The 21,879-nt window shown below is 44.3% G+C and overlaps 1 protein-coding gene across 1 annotated transcript in view; it reads left to right on the top strand.

Moving 5' to 3' along the window:
- Positions 1-14,400: 14,400 nt before the first annotated feature.
- The window catches only part of KDR (kinase insert domain receptor), a 50,127-nt gene continuing 42,648 nt past the window's right edge, over positions 14,401-21,879 (top strand). The window contains exon 1 of the mRNA XM_083459748.1: positions 14,401-15,010. Coding sequence (XP_083315874.1) covers positions 14,938-15,010 — 73 coding nt within the window. The 5' untranslated portion in view covers positions 14,401-14,937. The remainder of the gene's footprint in view (positions 15,011-21,879) is intronic.

Raw genomic sequence — 21,879 nt, 5'->3', positions numbered from 1 at the left:
TCTTCCTCAACGTTGCCCCATTGTAGAACTTAGCAGAGAGGAAGATGGGGTCCAAACCAGAATGAGTTGGCTCTGTGTGTCATTGGCTTTTGGATCTACCTGTTGCAGATTATTAATATTGCACAGTTTGAAGCAACTGGAAGCATATGAATGGACTCCTTTGGGAAGAAATCGTTGCCCAGGTCCATAAAAGTATTATTCAAACTTTTACCAGCTGAGCTCTTCAAAATAAAACAGAACACAGTAAACAATGCATCCAAAACATCCATACAATGTCTTGTGCTGTTCAGTACAGGCTTGGCATCTTAGAAAATATGAAACAATCCAAACAGACCTAGAAACAGAGGTCTGTCTCTCCCCACAACCTCAGTTGGCCTTCGGTTGTTTACTCTCCCTTCCGGAGAGCTTCCTTTGCATCCTTACTCCACGGAGTTTGGGAAACAAAGACTCAAAGGCAACTCTTCAAAATGGAATTTTGCAACTCAATACCTTCATCACATGATCAAAGGTTCGCTCTCAGCACAGAGTAGAAAACAATCGACAGTAATTCATTAACCCAGGATCCCTTAGAAAACTGGTTGGGGGCAGGGAAATCCACAGTGCTAGCAATACACATTGAGCCATTCCCCCCCTTTTAAACCTTCATTAATACACATACATTTCCCATTTCTCTGTCAATTAAATCAATATTCCTACTGCTGATCTCCCTGGCTCCTGCCCTGCCAGTCTGAAGAGGCACCAGCCACTCCCCTGTGGCAGATAAGACTATAAATGGCCCCAATGACTAGCAGACTATATCCTCCCTTCACTGTGAGAGACAATATGCCTCTGTATAACGGTTGGTGGGAATCAGAAGAGGGGACAGGGCTGTTTCTCTCAGGTCTTGCTTATGGGCGTCCCAAAGGCATCTGCTTGGCTACTGTGAGAACTGGAGGTTGACCGAATCCCTAGGGGTTCCCATAGGTTCTTCCCTACTGAATTAGCATACATGCATGATGTCGATGACTAGATGTCATGAACTGGCAAGACGACGGGGAGGAATAAGAGGAGGAAGAGGATCCCAGCGAGGGGAGTTGTCGGGACTGGGACACACCGAGGCAAGCAGGGGGTGGAGAAGGAAGTACTCGCAGGGTGACGGAGGATGGCGAGGGAATGGGGGGGTCAGTGCACAGGACCCATCACCAGAGACAGAGGGGGCCCCTGTCTCCATGAACATGATGGCCTCTAAGGTATAGGGAACAGCAGAAGGCATGCTCTAGGAGGCTGAGGCAGGCAAGGGCCCACAGTCTAGCTCCCTGGTTGGGGCTCGCTAGCTCTGGAAGGAGGTGTGTGATTCCTTAGCTGGAGTAGACTTAGAACAGGTGAGGGTCACATGACCCATTAAGCCCAGATGCTGCAATCAGCATGCAGAAGGGAAGCAGAGCTGAGGTGCCTTGTCTGCTCAACTGCCCATGTTGATGGACATGGACTTGGTTGTTCCTAGATCTCTACAGGACTGTGCTTTGGGTTTTACTCTGGACTGACTGCCGGACTTGGCTACTGGAATTGATCTTGGAATGCGTTTCCTGAACTTTGGACTTTTCTTGTGTAGATTGACTTTGGGTTTGGCATAGTGACTTGCTGCCAGGTAGGCTAGGGCTTCAGAACACTATTCTTTGCCTACTCTTTAAGAAAGGTTGGCTGCTGCAAGTCTTAAGTTTCAGCTCATTTTACTCTCGCGCTGTTACAATAATAAATACGTGATTACAACATGGTGTACCTGGAGAACATCAACTTGTTAAGTGACTAAGAAGGCTGTGTGAAATCTTTGTTTCCTTCTTTAGCTTGGGAACAGATATGGGCTGTAGTCTTTGGGTGGAGGAAATATTGGCTCTGTCTCACTGAAAACATGAACTTAAGGATGCAAGAACCCTTTCTAATTATGGAAGCCAGAAGCTGAGAGTCTGTGTTAAGTGGAAATGAGCATCTCAGACTTGGCACAAGTGATATGATTCAAAAGATACATGAAGAACTTTGTTGTTTAAATGGGGCTGGGGGAGTAAGGGGGCAGGAGGGGAGAAGAGAACGTTTGAGGAATGTTGCATTGAGTAAATATAGGGAGACATTTTGAAGTAAATAATAATAATAATAATAATAATAATAATAATAATAATAATAATAATAATAAATAATAATAAATAATAATAATAAATAATAATAATAATAATAATAATAATAATAATAATAATAATAATAATACCCTGCCCATCTGGCTGGGTGTTCCCCAGTCACTCTTTAAAAACAAAATTTGGACATAGAAAGGGGAATAGAAAGTGACAATATATCCACTCCCCCCCAAAAACACCACAACAAATTGTCTGCAACCCACAGGGGGGAAAGCATCAAGATTGTGCCAGTTAAATGAGAATGTGAACATTTACAAACTGCAGTAAACCCTAGTGTGGACAAGCCCCCAATTTATTTGGATTTATCCCATCCATTTCTATGCCCGAGCCTTGATTCATGACATCCACAGTCTCACCCACATCTGATGGAAAAGAGAGAGAGAGAGAGGAGAGAAGTAAGGTAAAGGTAAAGGAACCCCTGACCATTAGGTCCAGTCGTGACTGACTCTGGGCTTGTGGCACTCATCTCGCTTTATTGGCTGAGGGAGCCGGAGTCATGTGGCCAGCATGACTAAGTTGCTTCTGGCGAGCCAGAGCAGCGCACGGAAACATCGGTTGCCTTCCTGCCGGAGTGGTACCTATTTATCTACTTGCACTGCATGCTTTTGAACTTCTAGGTTGGCAGGAGCAGGGACTGAGCAATGGGAGCTCACCTCGTCGCAGGGATTCAAACCGCCAACCTTCTGATTGGCAAGTCCTAGGCTCTGTGGTTTAACCCACAGCACCACCCGCGGCGGAGAAGTACTAGGTGACAAAGGGAGAAGAGAAGCTGGCGAGAAGCATCTGAAAAGATACCCGAATAAGAAAATTAATTATTATAGCTGTTAATTAACTGATTGCATCAAGTGCCTTTATGGGTAATAAATCCTCCTACATATAACACAAAAGGGACTTGAGGATTAAGGTCTTGTGAACTGCTGAAGAAATTGTTACAAGTAGTTTACTATTGCTGCCATAATTTCCAATGGAAGGCATTCCATTTTCCGGTGTATCTCCCCTGATCCAATGCTTCTGCATACAGAAATATGTCACCCAAACCTTACAGGATATGAAGTAAGAGCTTTGGATGTTTCTCACACAAGCCCTAACTTCCTATATTGTATCCCTAGGGCGGAAACTCACAAAGCAATAGTTAGTTCCTTCTCTAGTGCATTCATGTGACCAGGATAAGCAAATTTCTCAGCAACAAAAAATCCACTGTTTCATATTTCTTCTTGAAAATGGGAATATCTTGTGCTGAAGTATGAGTCTGGTCATAAAACTGTGATTATAAAAAGAGTACCAGCCCTAATGTACTTTGATTGGGAAGTCTAAATCCACTTTCCGTAGGTGCACCTCAGAAAGACCAGATTTCAAATAGTATTTCTCTGTGCAACTCTGCCTTGAGAGGCACATTTTAGACATTTTTTTTTGAAAAAAAGATTGTCCTGAATTTTAACTGATTTTATATCTACTACTTTTTGAATTTTTTATGTTGCTATGATAATTGCTTTTGTTTCTCATGTTTTTGATCTGTTTTATATTTGTTTTTTTGGTTCTCTTTTGTAGACTGCCTTGAAAATCTAGATTAATAAAACTATGTTCCAAAAAACCAACAACAACCCATTTATCTAAATAGCCTCCGGCCAATCCACAGTTTGTCTCAAGACAAAAATGTCTCAAAATGATTGCTGTTCAATCTAACCTAACACAGGGGTTGAGCTACCTTGACTCACCTCCTTTCTGTTTTCCTTAACACACTGCTCTTTGCTGCAAGGCAGTAGGAAAAAGCTACCCTTGGTTGGATAGAAAAACAACAACACAGTTTATGATCTTCTGAAAGTTTTCATTGATACTGAGGTCCACACACACACAGAAAGACAGAGATTTGTGGAAGCATTCCATGTTATAGCAAACATCCCAGAGTCAACAAAAATTAACCATGCTGCTTTTGAACAACTGATATTCCAACCTTCAAGCGTTCATTGACGACAAAAGTTCTCTATGGGTTCTGAACATCCTAAAGTGGTTCTTTGATGTATTTTCATCCCTTAGTTCAACAGATCTATTTTTCCTCTCATGAAAGTAAACATAACCTTGTTTCCCTGCATTTGGAAAGTCAAGTCTTGTTTTTCTGTGAAGGAATCCTTTTAGAATACTAAAAGAATCAGAGTCACTAAATTCAAATGATAAATATAGGACTTCGTTTATAAGTTTCTTTCAGATGAACAAACGTTTACAATTTGGCAAATGATTTGTTGGTTGCAAACAGCTTTGGTGACCTTTCATTCACACAAAGCAAATACTTGTAGGCTACAGAGAACTACAAACAGAACATATATTATAAGTGGAAGAATGTGTTCTACCTTGCCACTTCAGGTTTGTTGTTGTTTTTAGCTGTAAAATTTTAGGCAGTTTTTTTCTTTCTTTCTTTTTGCTGGCCTCTGCTCCACTCCCCAATCTGCCAACAAAACGTGTGCCCCATTCCCAACTCCACCCTTTGATCTACTCTGGATCCCAGAATTTCTGGTTTTGTGATCTGGCAGCTGTAGGATCCACCTGGAAACAACAGTTCCACATCCTTAGCATGACACCATGTTGTACTTGGGGCGGTGGGGGAGTTTCATAGCAAAGTTTCCAGATTTTGTTGTGTCTGCAGGGACCTTTTGAAGTTCTACTGCTATGTTCTACTCGCTGTTTTCAGCAGCCTACCTGTTAAAGTTACCCTGACTCAGACCGCTGTAGTTCAAAATGATTGTGGTCAAAGAGCATCACACAGCACAGGATGACACCTTTAGAGCCAGTTCTCCAGCTGTTACCTTCCCTTGGAAAAAAAAGGCCTCCATCAGCTCTTATAAACTTGCTGAGGTTACCGAATTTTCACTCAACAGGACAGGAAACACCCATACCATCCCCTCCTCTTCCTGTGTTCAAATATCTATTCAAAGGCTTTGCTGTGGTTTGGGCAGCACTGGCTATTCTCAGTTTCTCAGGTTTCTCAGTTCTCCACATCTCCACATCGGTTTGCTTTTTTTAAAAAAAAGTCCTCATGAATATTCATCAATATTTTAGTGTGTTCTGATTTTGTGTGTAATTTGCTCTAAAGCAACATACCCTAATACAGTGGATTTTTGTATGCTGCTTCCTCTCATATATGCATTTCTACACATAATTTACATGTATGCATTCTTGGAGAACTGCACTGCAAAATTCAGAAAAGTGTGAATTTTGAAGGCTGCTTGTGCTTCAGTTCTGATACTGTTTTACAAAATGTAAAACAGGTGGATTTGCCTTTAAATAAGAACTGAATAATGTCCCCTGCCCTGGTTTTGTATATTGTATTTCAAATTTCACAGGCAATTCAAGTACATTCTGATTTTGTGAGAGTGAGAGAATGAGAGTAGCTTGCCAGGTTAAATCTTCATGTAACTTGTATTTGAGCTTTGTTGGGAAACAGAAATGTTCATTTGGGGGGTTGTTCTTAAATATTGATCTACATTTTCTGCTCGGATTTTAGGAACATACAGATATACTTGCTCTAGCCACAATGATACTGTAGATTGCTTCATAGAGGTGCCTTTTAATGCAGCAGCTTTTATCACATTTGAGGTGGTCCCAAGTAAATTTGGGACACGGGTGGAGCTGTGGGTTAAACCACAGAGCCTAGGACTTGCCAATCAGAAGGTCAGCGGTTCAAATCCCCGTGACGAGGTGAGCTCCTGTTGCTCGGTCCCTGCTCCTGCCAACCTAGCAGTTAGAAAGCACGTCAAAGTGTAAGTAGATAAACAGGTACTGCTCTGGCGGGAAGGTAAACGGCGTTTCCGTGTGCCGTTCTGGTTCACCAGAAGCAGCTTAGTCATGCTGGCCACATGACCTGGAAGCTGTATGCCGGCTTCCTTGGCCAATAAAGCGAGATAAGCGCTGCAACCGCAGAGTCGGTCACGACTGGACCTAATGGTCAGGGGTCCCTTTACCTTTAGTCCCTTTACCTTCCGATCGGCAAGTCCTAGGCTCTGTGGTTTAACCCACAGCGCCACCCGCGTCCCTCCCTTTACCTTTACCTTACAGGTAAATTTATCTTAACCTGGCGATACTCTACAGCTGTTAATCTCTTTAGTAACAGATCAGGATAGATTTCTACCTTTATCTCAGTATGGAGAAGTTAAATATTGTTTCTTTAAAAGATTGAAGACAGAATGCAGTACAAAGTTTGCAGTCAATATGTTTGCAATTCTTCTCCCTGGGGTGAACAGCTAATAATGGTGTCCAAGAGAATGGGACTGGTTTTCTAATCAATGTTTTTGGTTTTGGAAAAGTACCCTTCCAACATTTCATTCAGTATTAGTGGTTTTCAGTAGCTTCTCATTAAAGAGGAGGAGGAGAAGGGGAATCCAGGAAACAAAAGTGAAACAGAAATATCTTCAGATAAGCAGAAGGATTTATGACTACTTTGTCACAGGGTTTCTTTTATGCTTTGTGATATATTTATTAGACCTTGCCTGCTCACTGTGTGAAGGAGCCATTTGAATTGGCGCTCCCTTTAGGGAAATGAGAAAGAGGAGGGAAAGTCGTGTTTACAGAGAAAATGGTGCTTAATCTCTAGGAATGACAGGGAAAGATTATGCAAGCTATAGATAACTCACCTTATCATAAAAAGTAAACATGCTGAACGTAATGTAAAATAAATACACATTTGTCAATTAAACACTTTCTGCATCAAAGTCCCTTGGAATCCCCAGCGACAGGCATACAATTTTAAACTACATCCAAATTATTCTAGTCAAGGGGTGTGTGTGTGTGTGTGTGTGTGTGTGTGTGTGTGTGTGTCACTTACTCAATTAGGTGAATTTGTGTTTTCCTGGATTTTTTCCTGGTATTTTCAGTGTGGTTAAAGCAGAACCTTAAAGATCTCAATCTTCAAAATACTTTTGTGGATGTTTCTACAATGGAGTTGCGCACATGGGGCTGCCATGTGCCGTAAACTCTCATGCATTGGACAATGTTTGGATATGGTCTCCATACCCAGAGTTCAGCACATATAAGCCTGATCTTTGGAACTGTTGACTATAGTACAGACCCACACTACCATATCTACGTGCATATATATATATGTGTTTTTAAACAAATACAAGAACCATGAAACACCTATCCACCAGTACAGCTAATGGAGTTTGTTCTATTCATTGGCATTAGACATAAATCTGCATATTCAACGTTCAAACATATTATATATGTAACCTCTCCACTGAGAATATTGAGCGGTTGGTATAGCAAGGTCTTGATTTGTGTCATTAACATGGTTCAAGTGCGCTGGCTTGCCTCTATGATTCAGGGGCTGGGGGGTGTCTGGCGCTGTGTGACACGTGTGTGTAAATAGCGCCCCTGACATAGTTAAAGTAAGAGGTCTATGTTTCTTGGAAGTTGTCTCTATTTGTTATGGCTTTGTTTGCCCTCTTGTGTCTGGTGAGAAGCTCAGACACTGCTGTATCCCAGATACAATTTTGCCATATGTTCATTTCCACACAACCACCCACTTCTTATAAAGTTCCAACTGGTATTCTTTCCTGCAGACATTGGCACATGAGGAAAGAACACTAATGGTTGTTCCACAATTATACAACTCTTCTCCTGGAGATTCATGGGTTCATAAAGGTAAAGTGACCCCTGATCATAGGTCCAGTCGTGACCGACTCTGGGGTTGTGGTGCTCATCTCGCTTTATTGGCCAAGGGAGCCGGCATACAGCTTCCGGGTCATGTGGCCAGCATGACTAAGCTGCTTCTGGTGAACCAGAGCAGCACACGGAAACGCCATTTACCTTCCCGCCAGAGCAGTACCTCTTTATCTACTTACACTTTGACGTGCTTTCGAATTGCTAGGTTGGCAAGATCAGGGACCGAGCAATGGGAGCTCACCCCGTCACGGGGATTCAAACTGCTGACCTTCTGATTGGCAAGTCCTAGGCTCTGTGGTTTAACCCACAGTGCCACCCGCGTCCCTCATGGGTTCATACCTGACCATATATGCAGTAGCCGTCAGTGGGGCAGGGCAGGTGATACCTATATAAACTGGCTAACCTTTAGCACTACAGTGGTACCTCGGGTTAAGTACTTAATTCATTCCGGAGGTCCGTAATTAATCTGAAACTGTTCTTAACCTGAAGCACCACTTTAGCTAATGGGGCGTCCTCCTGCTGCTGCGCCGCCGGAGCAGAATTTCTGTTCTCATCCTGAAGCAAAGTTCTTAACCTGAAGCACTATTTCTGGGTTAGCGGAGTCTGTAACCTGAAGCGTATGTAACATGAAGCGTATGTAACCCGACGTACCACTATATGCACCTTGTGTTTAGGGGTTGTTGCTCTTTTTGTTTTGAAGGAGGGGGATTCGTAGTTCAACATAAGGCAAAAGAAAAAAGGGATGATTCTAAACATGTGCTAGATTTGCTGAGAGAAGATCATTTTGTTTCCAGGCCACTGAAAACCCTAATTGAACTACTGTATTTTTTGCACCATAGGATGCACTTTCCCCCCTTCAAAAATGAAGGGGGAATGTGTGTGCGTCCTATGGAGCAAAGACAGCATAGCCCCGCGACCCTCTCCCGGCTGGAGAGGTGACATGTGGCTATGGCAGGAGCCTCTATAGCCGTGCACCTTTGCTCTGCTCCCCGACCTGCTCTTTGGGGCTGGTGGTGGGCTTCCCCCCGCCAGCCCCAAAGAGCGGGTCAAAAGGAACCTGAAGCCTGGAGAGTGAGAGGGGTCGGTGTGCACCGACCCCTCTCGCTCTCCAGGCTTCCAAGGTAACCGCCTGAAGGCATCTGAACGCACCTTAAATGGCACCTTGTTTTAGAGGGGGAAAACAAGAGGGGGGAAATTCTCCCCCTCTCTGCGCAGCGCCTCCTGCCGCTTCGCTGAAGGGGCACTGGGCAGAGAGGGAGAGATTTTTTTCCCCTTGTTCTCCCCCCTCTAAAACAAGGTGCATCCTATTGTCCGGTGCATCCTATGGTGCGAAAAATACGGTACTTTCGGTTTCTGGACCTTCCCCCCACTTTTTTTTTCTGGCTGCTGACCTTCCTATTTTAAGGTTTTCCCCCCCATTTCAACCATGAAGGCTAAATGTCTGTTGCTTCTGGGGGAAAAAATAAACTAAACCAAGGCACAAGATGCTGAAAAAGTCCACCAGATGCTGTGCTATAAAATGCAAGCGTATGATTTGTGACGTGCCCATAGACCTAGACCTGCAGATTACAGCTAATCCGCTATCTGGCTGTCTTATCTTAAACCTCTACTTTCTGCTACTGCTCTCCCTCTATATAAACACAATTAGGGTTTTGCAGATTATATAGTTTTAAATAAATAAATAAATAAATAAAGGAAGGGTTTGGTGTTTTTTTACTGCAGAGCTGGTACGCTCTTGACGTAGAGGACATCCTTGGACCATACGCCATGTCTGGCCAACCTAATCATAATGGGCTTCCACCTATCGAGCTGTGCACATTGTACTTGGAAAGCAATAAATCAGTGTCAGTCTTCAAACAGGGGGTTTATTACAATTTCAGGGGATTTGTCATTTGCAGGCTAAGGAGTCATGAGCATTAGGGTCTGCTGGGTGGCGGGAGACAGGCTTCTTACCAGATATGCATCCTCACCAAAGCTAGCAGGCAGCCGGCACCTTAGCGTCCGAGCTTTGTCTGAGATCCAGTTCTCACATACAATCGCTTGTATGATAACGGGTTTCCTTCTGCAATACAGTGGATGCTGGCCTGAACTGTGTCGCCGCACATGCAAAAGCGTTTGTGTGCAAGAAAGTGCACAATTATAGCTCAGCCGTTGTGTGCCCAGATTTTACACTTATTAAAGGTTATGGGTATGAGCTTGCAGCTCGATTACGTGTGTGCACAGGTAAAGATCCCTCACAAAGTGGTTTGAGGAGGGTAGTGTAAAAAGGATGCCATGTGCCCTTTGACCCCAAGCTTGCCCTCAATGGGCTGGGGTCAAAGGGCACATGGCTGTTGCGTGCTTCTCACACCACCCTCCACGAGCTGCTTTGCAAGGCTGGGATCGGATCAGATCCCCACCTCACAAAGTGGCAGCACCAAAGGCTGGGCTGTGTTCACCCTCTGCACCCGGCACCTTGCGCCCCCTCCAGTGCAGGTGTGTGTGCCCCAGGCACTATGTAAACACACAATGCTGCTGGTTTCACATCTTACGCCAGGGTGGAGAACCTCAGTCTGGGGTAGAGGGCTAATTCCTCTCTATCTGGCTCTCAGAAGTCTTCCCCTCTTGGTCCCTGCTTCACAGTCCAAGTGTTTTTACCTAGCTGGAATATGTCCTTGAACTCTGACCCTGACCCTTGCTTCCCTGGATGGAGGACAGAGAGGGGTGTACAACTGTGTGTAGAAACTAAAACAGGGACGTGGGTGGCGCTGTGGTCTGAACCACTGAGGCTCTTGGGCTTGCCGATCGGAGGGTTGGTGGTTCGATCCCCGCGATGGAGTGAGCTCCCGTTGCTCTGTCCTAGCTCCTGCCAACCTAGCAATTTGAAAGCACACCAATGCAAGTAGATAAATAGGTACTGCCATGGCGGGAAGGGAAACGGAATTTCCGTGTGCTCTGGTTTCCGTCACAGTGTCCCGTTGCACCAGTAGTGGTTTAGTCATGCTGGCCACATGACCCGGAAAGCTGTCTGCAGACAAACGCTGGCACCCTCAGCCTGAAAGCGAGATGAGTGCTTAACCCTCCAGGAGTCCTTCACCTTTTTACCTAGAAATTATGCTACTGCAGAAAGGTAAAATGCCCATTTTTTTGCTCCTCCCCCCCTTTTCCCCTCTAGTCTCACCCACCAATTGGAAGGCTGTCAAGAAGGGAATGTGGTCTTCTGGGTGGAAAAGGTCTCCCACCTCTGTGCTAATCCATTTGCATGAGAAGTTGCTTCGCAGGAAAAGTTTGCCATGTGAGACTGCCTTCTTTACAGTTCAGGTAGCTGCCACATCATTATTCACTTATGTGAACGGACCTTAACTTTATTGTCACTTGACCTGCCCAGCTTTCCCTAGATATGGCACAGACTTCACCTTTTGCCTGAGCCATGTCCTGTTGGTGCCAATGTTACTAGTCAGTGTGCCAAAAATGATTATGCAAATCGAGCTCCAGAACTCAATTTCACAGGGGCAATGAAAATTTGCACATACGAATGGAGACTGAAATAAAAATGTCCCTGGATTGAAAAAGAAGACCAGTCTGAAACTGCCGGATTCATTTTTTTATTCCTAAAACTCGAAAGCAAACTCATTTTTTTGGCCCAGATATTTAGTCCGTTTGCATGGGAAGGGCACCACGAGCATCAAGCCCAAGGTGAAGGAACCAGAAATCCAATAAATGTCTGCCTGCTGAATAACTAGAGTAGTCCTGCGTGGTCATTTTTGTTGAAATAACAATTTCTGGACATGTGACAGGTACAGGACGTTGTAGTGTTGACAGATCTGAAGCGCAGGTGGCAAGCTTCCCTGCTGAAAAAGCCAACAGGTCAGGAAACATGTGGATCTGATGGGGAGGAAGTGAAAGGAGTGATTCCCAGCTCATTTTCCTGATGACAGGCCTGTTTAAAAAGAAGGCAAGGGGCATTGGAAAACGACTTTCACTGGTTCTGGATATTACACAGTCATGATGAAACTTTAGTTCATTCATGTCTTGGCAGCGGTGGTCTAACCTCAGTTTTCTTCTGTGGTTTATTTCTTTCCTCTCCTTTCCTCTAGAAATCCCGCGAGCCACTGATACATGTTAAATTCGCAAAGCAAGGGAGTATACTCATGATCGTTTAATTGTTAAAGCATAAGTAATCACTATTAAGTGATCCTATATAATCTTAAGAGTACATAAGCGGCAAGACGCTTGGGGAAATGTCTAAACTTACCTCATACAGTGTAATCCTATACATGTTTACTCAGATGTAAGTCTTACTGTATTGAAAGGGGCTTACATTCAGGTCAGTGCATATAGAATTGTAGCCCCAATAGCTACAATAGCAAACAAACTACTATCATATCCAAAGGTTATTTGCTATTATGTGAAACCCACCTGCTATATTTCCATTTAATAAACCTGTTTATCCATAGCAGTACAGAAATAACATTCCCCAAACCTTTTTTAGGGCCCATTCCCTTGGGTTGCATAAATTTGTTTTTATTTTTTGCACCATCCTCCAAAAGTCAAAATATTTTTGCTGGCTGGACCAGGGGAAAATTAATTTCATTATCTCCCTTGAATATTATCACTGCAGGTTGCAAAGCAGCAGTGAAAATATGCATATCTATACTTTAACCTACGAGCAGCACAGATGTAAATCCAGCTGGAAGATATGTCAGCACCCGGATAGTGTATGAATCAAACATGTTTCATGTTCTTTTGCAACACCACTTCTCCCTATACAGTGGTAACTCGGGTTACATACGCTTCAGGTTACAGACTCTGCTAACCCAGAAATAGTACCTCGGGTTAAGAACTTTGCTTCAGGATGAGAACAGAAATCGTGTGGCGGTAGTGGGAGGCCTCATTAGATAAAGTGGTGCTTCAGGTTAAGAACAGTTTCAGGTTAAGAACAGACCTCCGGAACGAATTAAGTACTTAACCCAAGGTACCACTGTATGTAGTTATCTGGAAGCTGAAGCAAGCAAGCCAAAGTCTTCAAGGCAAAGGGGGGGGGATCCTATTTTCTGGGGTGAGCGGATGACTAGTATGGCCAAAAGCAAATCTCAAAGCCCAAGCAAAACTCAAGCCCTATTGAGTTCCAAGGGGTTTACTCCCAAGAAAATGTAAGATGCCAGTTTCAGTGGCTTTCACGTTCCTCATGCCTCAACAGTTCTGTAACTTTATTAAGTAGGACAGTTACAAGCACAGTACAGAGGAAAGGGAATGGCTCTACCTTCTTGTCTGGGTTCAGAGGGCTAAACAGGAAGCTGTTCATGTTGCCCACAGATGCCAGAAATGATAACGCAGACGGCAAGCTAGGATCTTCTCCGCCTGGATCTCACTTCTGAACTTGTTGTTTTCAACAATCAAGGAAACAAAAGTCAGCTGGGCTCCTGCTGCCTCCTGTCCTGTCCAGACTCCTTCAACCAGACCCTCCTGCCTGTCTGCATGAGGTGTTTGTGGCAGGTCTGAGGAAGAGAAATCGTGACTGATGCAGAGGAACAGCAGGAGCGGAAGAAGGGCACTGGGAATGGCTGGGAGGGGTCTGCTCTTCCCTCATTCCCTGCAGAGCCTTCAGAGCAGAGCTTTTGCAAGTTGCGTCTAATGAGATTTGGGCCACCAGAGTAGCAGAGATTGAGTTTCCAGTGTTAATGGGAGATGAGCAGGTCTTTCAATTCTTTTTTTTAAAACAGACTTAAGTCAAGCTAGAGATCTTGGAAATGAGTTTTACATAACAAATCTTAACGCACAGGAAGTCACTCCTGATTCTGAGAGCAGGATTGAGATGGTCTCCTCATGCTAAACCAGAGTACAACACGTCATGCATTTGATGAGCTGGGCTCTAGTCCACAAAACATTATTTATTATTTTTATTTATTCATTAAAATATTTGTATGCCACTATTTCATTTAAAATATCAAAGCAGGTTACAAGAACCCATACATATATGCAATAAAAAGCAGGCAAAACATTTAAGCCAGATGTCATCCACTGACTAATGTGCCACAATAATTCTGTTGGGCTCCTCTAGATGAGGAATGTTTATTTAGCATTCATCCTAATTCCCTTGCATAAAATGCGCTGGTTAGACTATGTCCGGTCTATATGGAACATTTGTTTTGATTTGCTTGTGGGGTGTTTATACATCTTCCCATGAATTCGTCCCGTACTTTTCAGAATGATTCCCCATCACTTTCTTAACTGCAAAGAGCCCTTTAAAAAAATAATAATATGTGCGCTTTATAGGGTTACCATATTTCAAAAGTGAATATCTGGACACACAAAAGTTGTTGCAGGTTCCACTTGTAGTCATTCATATATAGAAACATGCTTTTACTGAGACTAGTTTCAGTCTTACTCAGGAAGGTATCAAAACTGCCAGGGTACAACCTATCAACCAGACTTTGGCCACACAGTTGCTTGAAAACTTTTAAAATAGGTCAGTTTCACACCTCTCTATCCATCACAACGGGGCAGATGTTTGCAGAAACATGTGGTTGGACTGCAAGCCAATAACTTTCGATTTAGTTAGAAAGCAGAACTTTGACACACGTGTAGTCCCAGTGGGAGCTAGAAAAGCGTGGAAATGAATCTCAGAAGTACACCTCCCAAATGATACAGGAATTGTTTTTATCCACCCCCCCCTTTTTTTTTGCCTCTGGGTCTTGAGGCTGAAGCTCCGAGTACAGTAATTCACCCCAGAAGAAGAGGGACGGCATTGGGGAGAAACATCAGGGTCGGAGGCGGGGCTAGCGTGTCAAGCCCCTCCTCCGAAGGAGCGCTGGGCCCGGGGATTGGTCGGCACGGATTTGCAAAACCCCGCCTGGCGGGGAAGACTCTTGCCAGGCTGCTGGGGCATCGGAGCGCCTCGAAGAGAATCCGCAGAAATATTGTTTCTCTGCCCCGCCTAAGGAAGTGCGCTTGTCGCGCCTGCTCCGCGGATCTTCTGGCTAGCTGAAGCGGTCGGATCGAAGGCAAAGCGGCTGAGGCTTTGGCCCCGCAGCTGATGTCTGGGCTATAATAGAGATCACCCGGGGTTGGGTAGCTTCCCCTGGACTTGACCTGCTCTGTCACCCGCGTTTTGTTGTGGTTCTTGTTGCTCCGAGGAGACATGGAGCTGGCGGCGGGACTGGGACTGATCCTGGCGCTGTGGGCTGCCGCGGAGCCCGGGCTGGTTGAGGCGGGTAAGAGAAGCGCACGAGTGTGTGTGTTGTTGTTGTTGTTGTTGTTGTTGTTGTTTATTGTTGGGTTGGTTGGTGGATAACTTAGCCGATCTCCTAGGGGCTCCCCTTCCCCAGGATCCAGGGAATCAGCTCAGCCAAGCTAGATTGGCACAGATCACACTCACACACACCCCACCCGCCGCCTCCCCAGGTGCCGAGGAATTAGGAAGAAATAGCCTGTCGAAGGATAGATGAATTTGGCGCGCGCGGGTGGGGGGTGGGATGGGGGGCTTTTTGCACAAAGAAAGGTGGAAAGAACCAGCTGCAAGCGTAGCCCCTTTCACTGGAACGAAGCCCCACCGAATTCAGCTGCACTTACTTCCGAGTAGACGTGGCCGGGATTGCTCTACCGAGCGCCGATATTCCGCGTTGTCTTGCGCAGTGCCTGGCGCACGGAGCAAGCCGCATCCAAAATGCGCAGGTGATCTTGGCGACGCGCGACCCTTCCGCAACGTGTTGGCTTCTCTGGTCATAGAATCATAGAATTGGAAGGGGTCTAGTCCAACCCCCTGTAATGCAGGGTATATGCCGCTGTCCCTGACGCGGGGATCGAACCTGCAAACTTGGCGTTGTCAGCACCGCGCTCTAGCCAGCGACGGCTAAGGTGGCGACGCCCCGTACCTGGGAATAAGCCCCATTGAATTCAGGACGAGTGATTTCCGAGCAGGCAAGGCTTAGCCTTGTGCCGTATGCACCGGGCTGAGAGAGCTGACCTGAAGCTACTTTGGTTATCTGGATGAGCTGGAGTGGCCCAGCCTTGGGGGCTTTCTCTGTCTCGTTCTCTCCCCGCTCCCCTCCGTATTTCAGCTGAGCAAGGATGTGGCTGGCTGAAGGGCTCAAACTTCTTGTTGGGTCTTTTTTAGCAGCAGGGAGATAGGCTGAGGTTGGAGAGTAAGGAAGAGAGGATTTAGGGCCCTGGCTCCAAATCTCCTCCTGCCCCTCCAGAAGGATCACCACGGGTTCTCCAAGAAACCCACTTTCAGGTCCATTTCACACAAGCGCCCCCCCCAATCCATTTTTGTGTAAGCGTTACAAAAAATTGTAATTGGTGCTTAGATTCTGTGAACCGCCCTGAGACGTGCAGGTATAGGCCAGTATATAAATCCAACAGATAAATAAATCTATTTTAATATTTTAAATAGATTCTAACTTTTCTGGGACAGGAGCCCGCCCTCTTTGTCCTCCCTAAAGTACCACTCACACTGATGCTGCAATATTGACCATGGCACTATGCCATCATTTGCAAATAATGTGCATGTCTGCACATGTTCGTGTTGGTATGTTAAAAAAAAAGGACCACAGGGAACCACTCTGTCAATTACAGGGGCAGGGATGGTCATGCGTGCAGTCTTCACATCATCCTTAGTAATACTACTATTGGTGTAATTATCACAGGGTTGCCATAATTCAAAAAGTGAACACAAAAGTTGTTGACCGTTTTTTGGCTAAGTTGGTGAGCTTTTTCGGGGAGGAGGGGGCCAAAGTTGGTGAGCTTTATCGTTGTTGTTATTGTTATTATCATCAGTGTGTATGATGTGCTGCTTTTTATACATCTTTTCCCTGGCTCAGAGGTGACATTCATTTTGTGAAATACCCCCTAAAATCCTTGCCAGTCTTGCTTTACCTAACCCTTTGGGATTATTAACCCATTGACACTGCAACCAGTGATACCAGTAGTGATACCACTGGGACCGGGGGTGGGGAGCATGCAAAAGGCAGGGAGCTCATCTGTAGTAGAGTGAACGATGCAATGATAAATGGAGCCAGAACCAACGACAGGCTGAGACAATAAATTCTAGATTCACCACCATCCATCTCCCATCTTTAGTTCCACAAAGGGCATCACTGAGACTAAGGATGACAGCAACTGAAACTGATGGAATACGCAGAGATGGCGAAACTTGCCGGAGGAATAAGTGATCAAGTTGAGAAACTTTTTTTAAAAAAACAGAAAATATGTTGAATATATGAAGACAAATGGTAAACAATTAAAAGCATTAGCAGGATCGACATAAACCCAAGCAGTAAGAAATAACTTAAAGGAAGTACAAAGGATACATTTGTGAACAGGTTTGAATTGGTGATGCAGTAAAAAAATAGGATATAAAATAAGAAACTGCAGAGAGGGAGGGAAGTCACAGAAAAGGTAAGGGAATAATTTCTATTGTTGAAACATTGGAAAATTTCGAAAACGCAAAATAAAATTTAAGAAGAGACTTAAGGATGAGGATGCTGACAGGTTGTGCCAGTCTCTGGGCTGGTGAGAAGGCAGGCAGGTGGGGCAGGCTCAGGGCAGGCTGAGGTTTGCAGCACAACACCCCATTTGCCCTAATGGGCCAGTCTCCACTGAGCGCTACATCCTATAGCAGCAAAGTCCATGACAAAGGGCACGCATTTGCATGTTCTAAACCATTAGCGCCATGCACATGCAAAGGTGGCAATGGTGTGAGTTAAAAAACAAAAGAGAATGCAACAAGGGAAAAATCTAGCCAAACAGCAGTACACTACCTGGGATAGCTCAGTCGGCAGAGCATGAGACTCGTAATTTGAAGATCGTGGGTTCGAGCCCCATGTTGAGTGAAAGATTCCTGCATTGCACGGGGGTTGACTATAGAAGACCTTTGTGGTCAGGGCTGGATTTAGGTTTGATGAGGCCCTAAGCTACTGAAAGTAATGGGGCCCTTTATATAGCAGGTGGGGCCCATTACTTACATCATAGGAGCCTACGCAATACAAAACACTGTTGCTGTATGTAGGTTTTATTTTATTTATTTTTTATCTTTTTTTTGGAAATGTACATCCTTTAAATTTGTTGGGGGCCCCCAAGAGAGTGGGGCCCTAAGCTATAGTTTGTTTAGCTTATATGTAAATCGGGCACTGCTTTTGGTCCCTTCCAATTCTACAATACCACTGACCAAATGCTAACCCAGCAAGTTGGGTTGGCGGAAGGAGATTATTTGGAGATTTGAACTAATCATTCAAACTGCAACGTGGTTTGTACAACGACAAAGGAAAGCAGAAGCAAAACAGAAGGACTGTGATTATTTGAAGGAGGTCCCCAGGACACAGCTTCTGTGGCCATAGGTAGATTGAGGTCTACCAAGTGGCATCTAGTTTTATGTTGTTGGTACTAATGATGAGGTGGTGAACATTGCAGTTAAGGAGCAAACCACTCGTGCTGCTGATGGTCTGAAGGGCTAAAGGCAGTGGCAGGCCTTGGCTCCTCAAATTTCAGTGACACTTTGTGCAACACCAAAATCTAGCACCCCTGCCTCTCACCTTCCTTAGGGTGTCATAGTTGCGGTGTCTGCTGCAAAGCCCCAAGAGTTCAACACTCGGTGCGAACCGACCAATCACGCTCCCCTTGATCTGCCTTTGCTAAAGGACTCTTTTGGCTTGCTTATGGTGCTTTCTTATTGAAAGCTGGATAACTAGAGTGTTATTGTTGCAGTGCTGTTCTATGTGCTGCATAAAGTATGGTATGTGCTGTGCATGAAATAGGTGCTTTCTCATATTGGTGAGCAAAGGATCAAGGCTCTGGGAACATCACCCCCGATTTTCCCATTAAGCCTCCTTTAAGGAGTTAAGAAAAGACCTGCAGGATCATACCAAAGGTCTATCTAGCCCAGGTTTCTGTTTCGCACAGGAACCGATCAGATGCCTTTCAGAAGGCCACAAGCAAAACCACTGTGTCTCTCCTCATGGTTATTCAACAGTGACTGGTATTTCAAGCTAGATCAGAAAGGAAGAGCTAGACTTCTTGACTATTTTGAACAATGTTTTGTTGTTGTTTAGTCGTTTAGTTGTGTCGGACTCTTTGTGACCCCATGGACCAGAGCACGCTAGGCACTCCTGTCTTCCACTGCCTCCCGCAGTTTGATCAAACTCATGCTGGTAGCTTCAAGAACACTGTCCAACCATCTCGTCCTCTGTCATCCCCTTCTCCTTGTGCCCTCCATCTTTCCCAACATCAGGTTCTTTTCCATGAAGTCTTCTCTTCTTATGAGGTGGCCAAAGTATTGGAGCCTCAGCTTCATGATCTGTCCTTCCAGTGAGCACTCAGGACTGATTTCCTTAAGAATGGAGAGGTTTGATCTTCTTGCAGTCCATGGGACTCTCAAGAGTCTCCACCAGCACCATAATTCAAAAGCATAAATTCTTCAGCGATCAGCCTTCTTTATGGTCCAATGAAGAATGTTAGGTTTCATATAATTTACTTTTTCTTTTTAAAATCCCCCCTCCTCCTCCTCCCACACCCATTATTGCTTGTTTGGCTTTCATTGGTGATACCCAAATGGGAAGATAAATCTATGCTTGGCATCATTTTTATCTTCTCTGAGCTTTTGTGATCCACATAAATATATGAATTTGGCAGGTTTGCTCCAAGGATATCTGAGATGAGGGATACATTCTGAGCACAATCTTAGCAAATGTTTTGTGGAAATCTATGGCAGATAGCAGTGCAGAGTCCTATGCCTGTTTACTCAGAAGTAAATCACAGTAAGTGGGCCTAGGGCTGCAGCTGTACAGTTCTTGCTGGATGGCTGCTGAGTTTTAGGGGTCAGTGAAACAACAATTAAATAGTTAAGGTGATAGATGTAGTGCCAGCAGTCACATGGCTTGGAGAAGAGAAATGCAAGCAGACTTCACCACAGAGCTGATAATTTAGAATGTTTATTAATATATTTAATGCTAGCAAAAAATAAGTTAATATGAGAGAACTAATTTCATATTAATAATAAATTTAGGATGAAAGGACAATGTGAGGTTGCAATTTTAGTCGTACACTTACCTGGGAGTAAGTCTTTCTGTGTAGACATGCTAACAATCCTATAGCTGTTTTCTAGCATTCATTTTCCCCTTTGGGCCAGTGGCTACCAAAACGGATTGTAAAATCTGTCTGAGTGACATACATTCAGATGAAAAGCAACTCATGATTGAAATATTACTGCCATAGCCTAATAATGATAGAATAATGGTTTGCCAGTGGACCTTATGACATTCCATTTTGTCTTTGAATTACAGTCTTTCATAGCAGCGTATTTACATTGCATTTTCCCCTTCCTCTCCTTGTGTTTGAGTGTTTCTTTGGTATTGCTCATGGAACAGAGCTCCTGTTTCAAGTGACATATCAGATATGAATTACTAAAAGCATCGTTTTGGAATCTCAAGTGTATTTAGAAACCAGGGCTTCAGTTCTGGAAAGCCGTATTCTCGACTTCCATATGTAAGAATGTGAGTTCCATTATAGGAAGCTGTCTCATCCCTGAGTCAGAAAATTGGCCCGCCTAACTCAGTATTGTTTACAATGACTGGCAGTGTTCACCAGAGACTCAGGCAGGAGTCTTTCCTGGACCTACCTGGAGATGTTGAGGATTGAACTGGAGCAAATGAGGTCCTTGACCACTGAGCTATGGCCATCATTGAACTATGGATGCACTTTCATTCTTGTGGGGCACTAATCTGGCTTGCTGGACTTTGCCATTGCCATGAGAGCTGACTGCGTGCCCTAGAATGTGCCCAGTTATTTTCCACTTTATTGAATATTGTGGGAGAAGGATCAATAGTTGCCTTTTAAAAAAAGCTTGCCTGCCATTCCATTGAGGGGGCATCATTTGAAAACCACTTGTTATCTTAACCCACACAATTAGTGCAACGAATGCTTGGAACATCTTACCTAAACGCTTAGAACATCTTCCTTGAAATAGGTTTTATAGTAAGGTTGCCATATTTCCCGGACATAGCCGAAATACAGCATTCGGAACCAGTGACTGGGTGAAAATTGCTTCAATGTGTGGGAAAATCCAGACATATGGCAACACATGTTGGAAGTCTAGCTCAAAAAACGTCATTTGTTTTAGAGTTTTTGCAAAAAAATAAAAGGGGAAAAAAGCTCAACTTTTGTGTATGGATTTTCACTTTTTGAAAGATGGCAACCCTATTTTATAGGAACAGATGAATTTTAAGCTCTGTGTAATTCTCTTGGGTAGCAAAAGAAGCATCCTCTAAAAATCTGAGCAATAGGATTACGTTAACTTCAAGAGGAGTTACTACAGCTTCCATCAACTTCTGTTCTGGTCTGTAATCCCTACCAGCCCCCTGCCCATGCTAGCTGGGGCTGATAGGAGTTGCAATCCAAACCACATTCATATACAGTGGTACCTTGGGTTACATACACTTCAGGTTACATACGCTTCAGGTTACAGACTCCGCTAACCCAGAAATAGTGCTTCAGGCTAAGAACTTTGCTTCAGGATGAGAACAGAAATCGTGCTCTGGTAGCATGGCAGCAACAGGAGGCCCCATTAGCTAAAGTTGTGCTTCAGGTTAAGAACAGTTTCAGGTAAAGTACGGACCTCCGGAATGAATTAAGTACTTAACCCGAGGTACCACTGTATGTTCATCTTCACATACACAAACTTTGCTGTTAATAGCTGCAGTGGGATCAGTCAGCCATTTTGCACACCAGACTCCCAGTTTAAAGACCCCTTCTTTAAGTCAGTGGTCTAACGCTTATATTGATGTGTTCCTCAGAATAATGTCGAATGAGGCTAATTAATTGGAAGCACTGGCAAATGATGAATTTATAATTAATTGGTTGTTGTTGCTGTTGTTTATTTAAAAAAGTAAGAAAAGGATTAAGTTGTTCCTGAGAGAATGAGATCATCATGTAGAGTCAAGTTCACTTTGTTTCAATGCCCCACATCCTTTAGTTAGACCTTGAAGTCAGCGGTGCAACAAAACAGGAACTCCACCCTTGCTGTATGAATTGCAGAGCTGAGTTGCTAGCCTCTGACCATCTGCCCATTCTTCCTGTTATGACAGAGCTC

Source organism: Podarcis liolepis (assembly GCF_965112155.1).
Source record: "Podarcis liolepis genome assembly, chromosome: 9".
Classification (NCBI taxonomy): Eukaryota; Metazoa; Chordata; class Lepidosauria; order Squamata; family Lacertidae; genus Podarcis; species Podarcis liolepis.
Note: the sequence above shows the minus strand (reverse complement) of the source record. Positions and strands in the feature narration are given on the sequence as shown.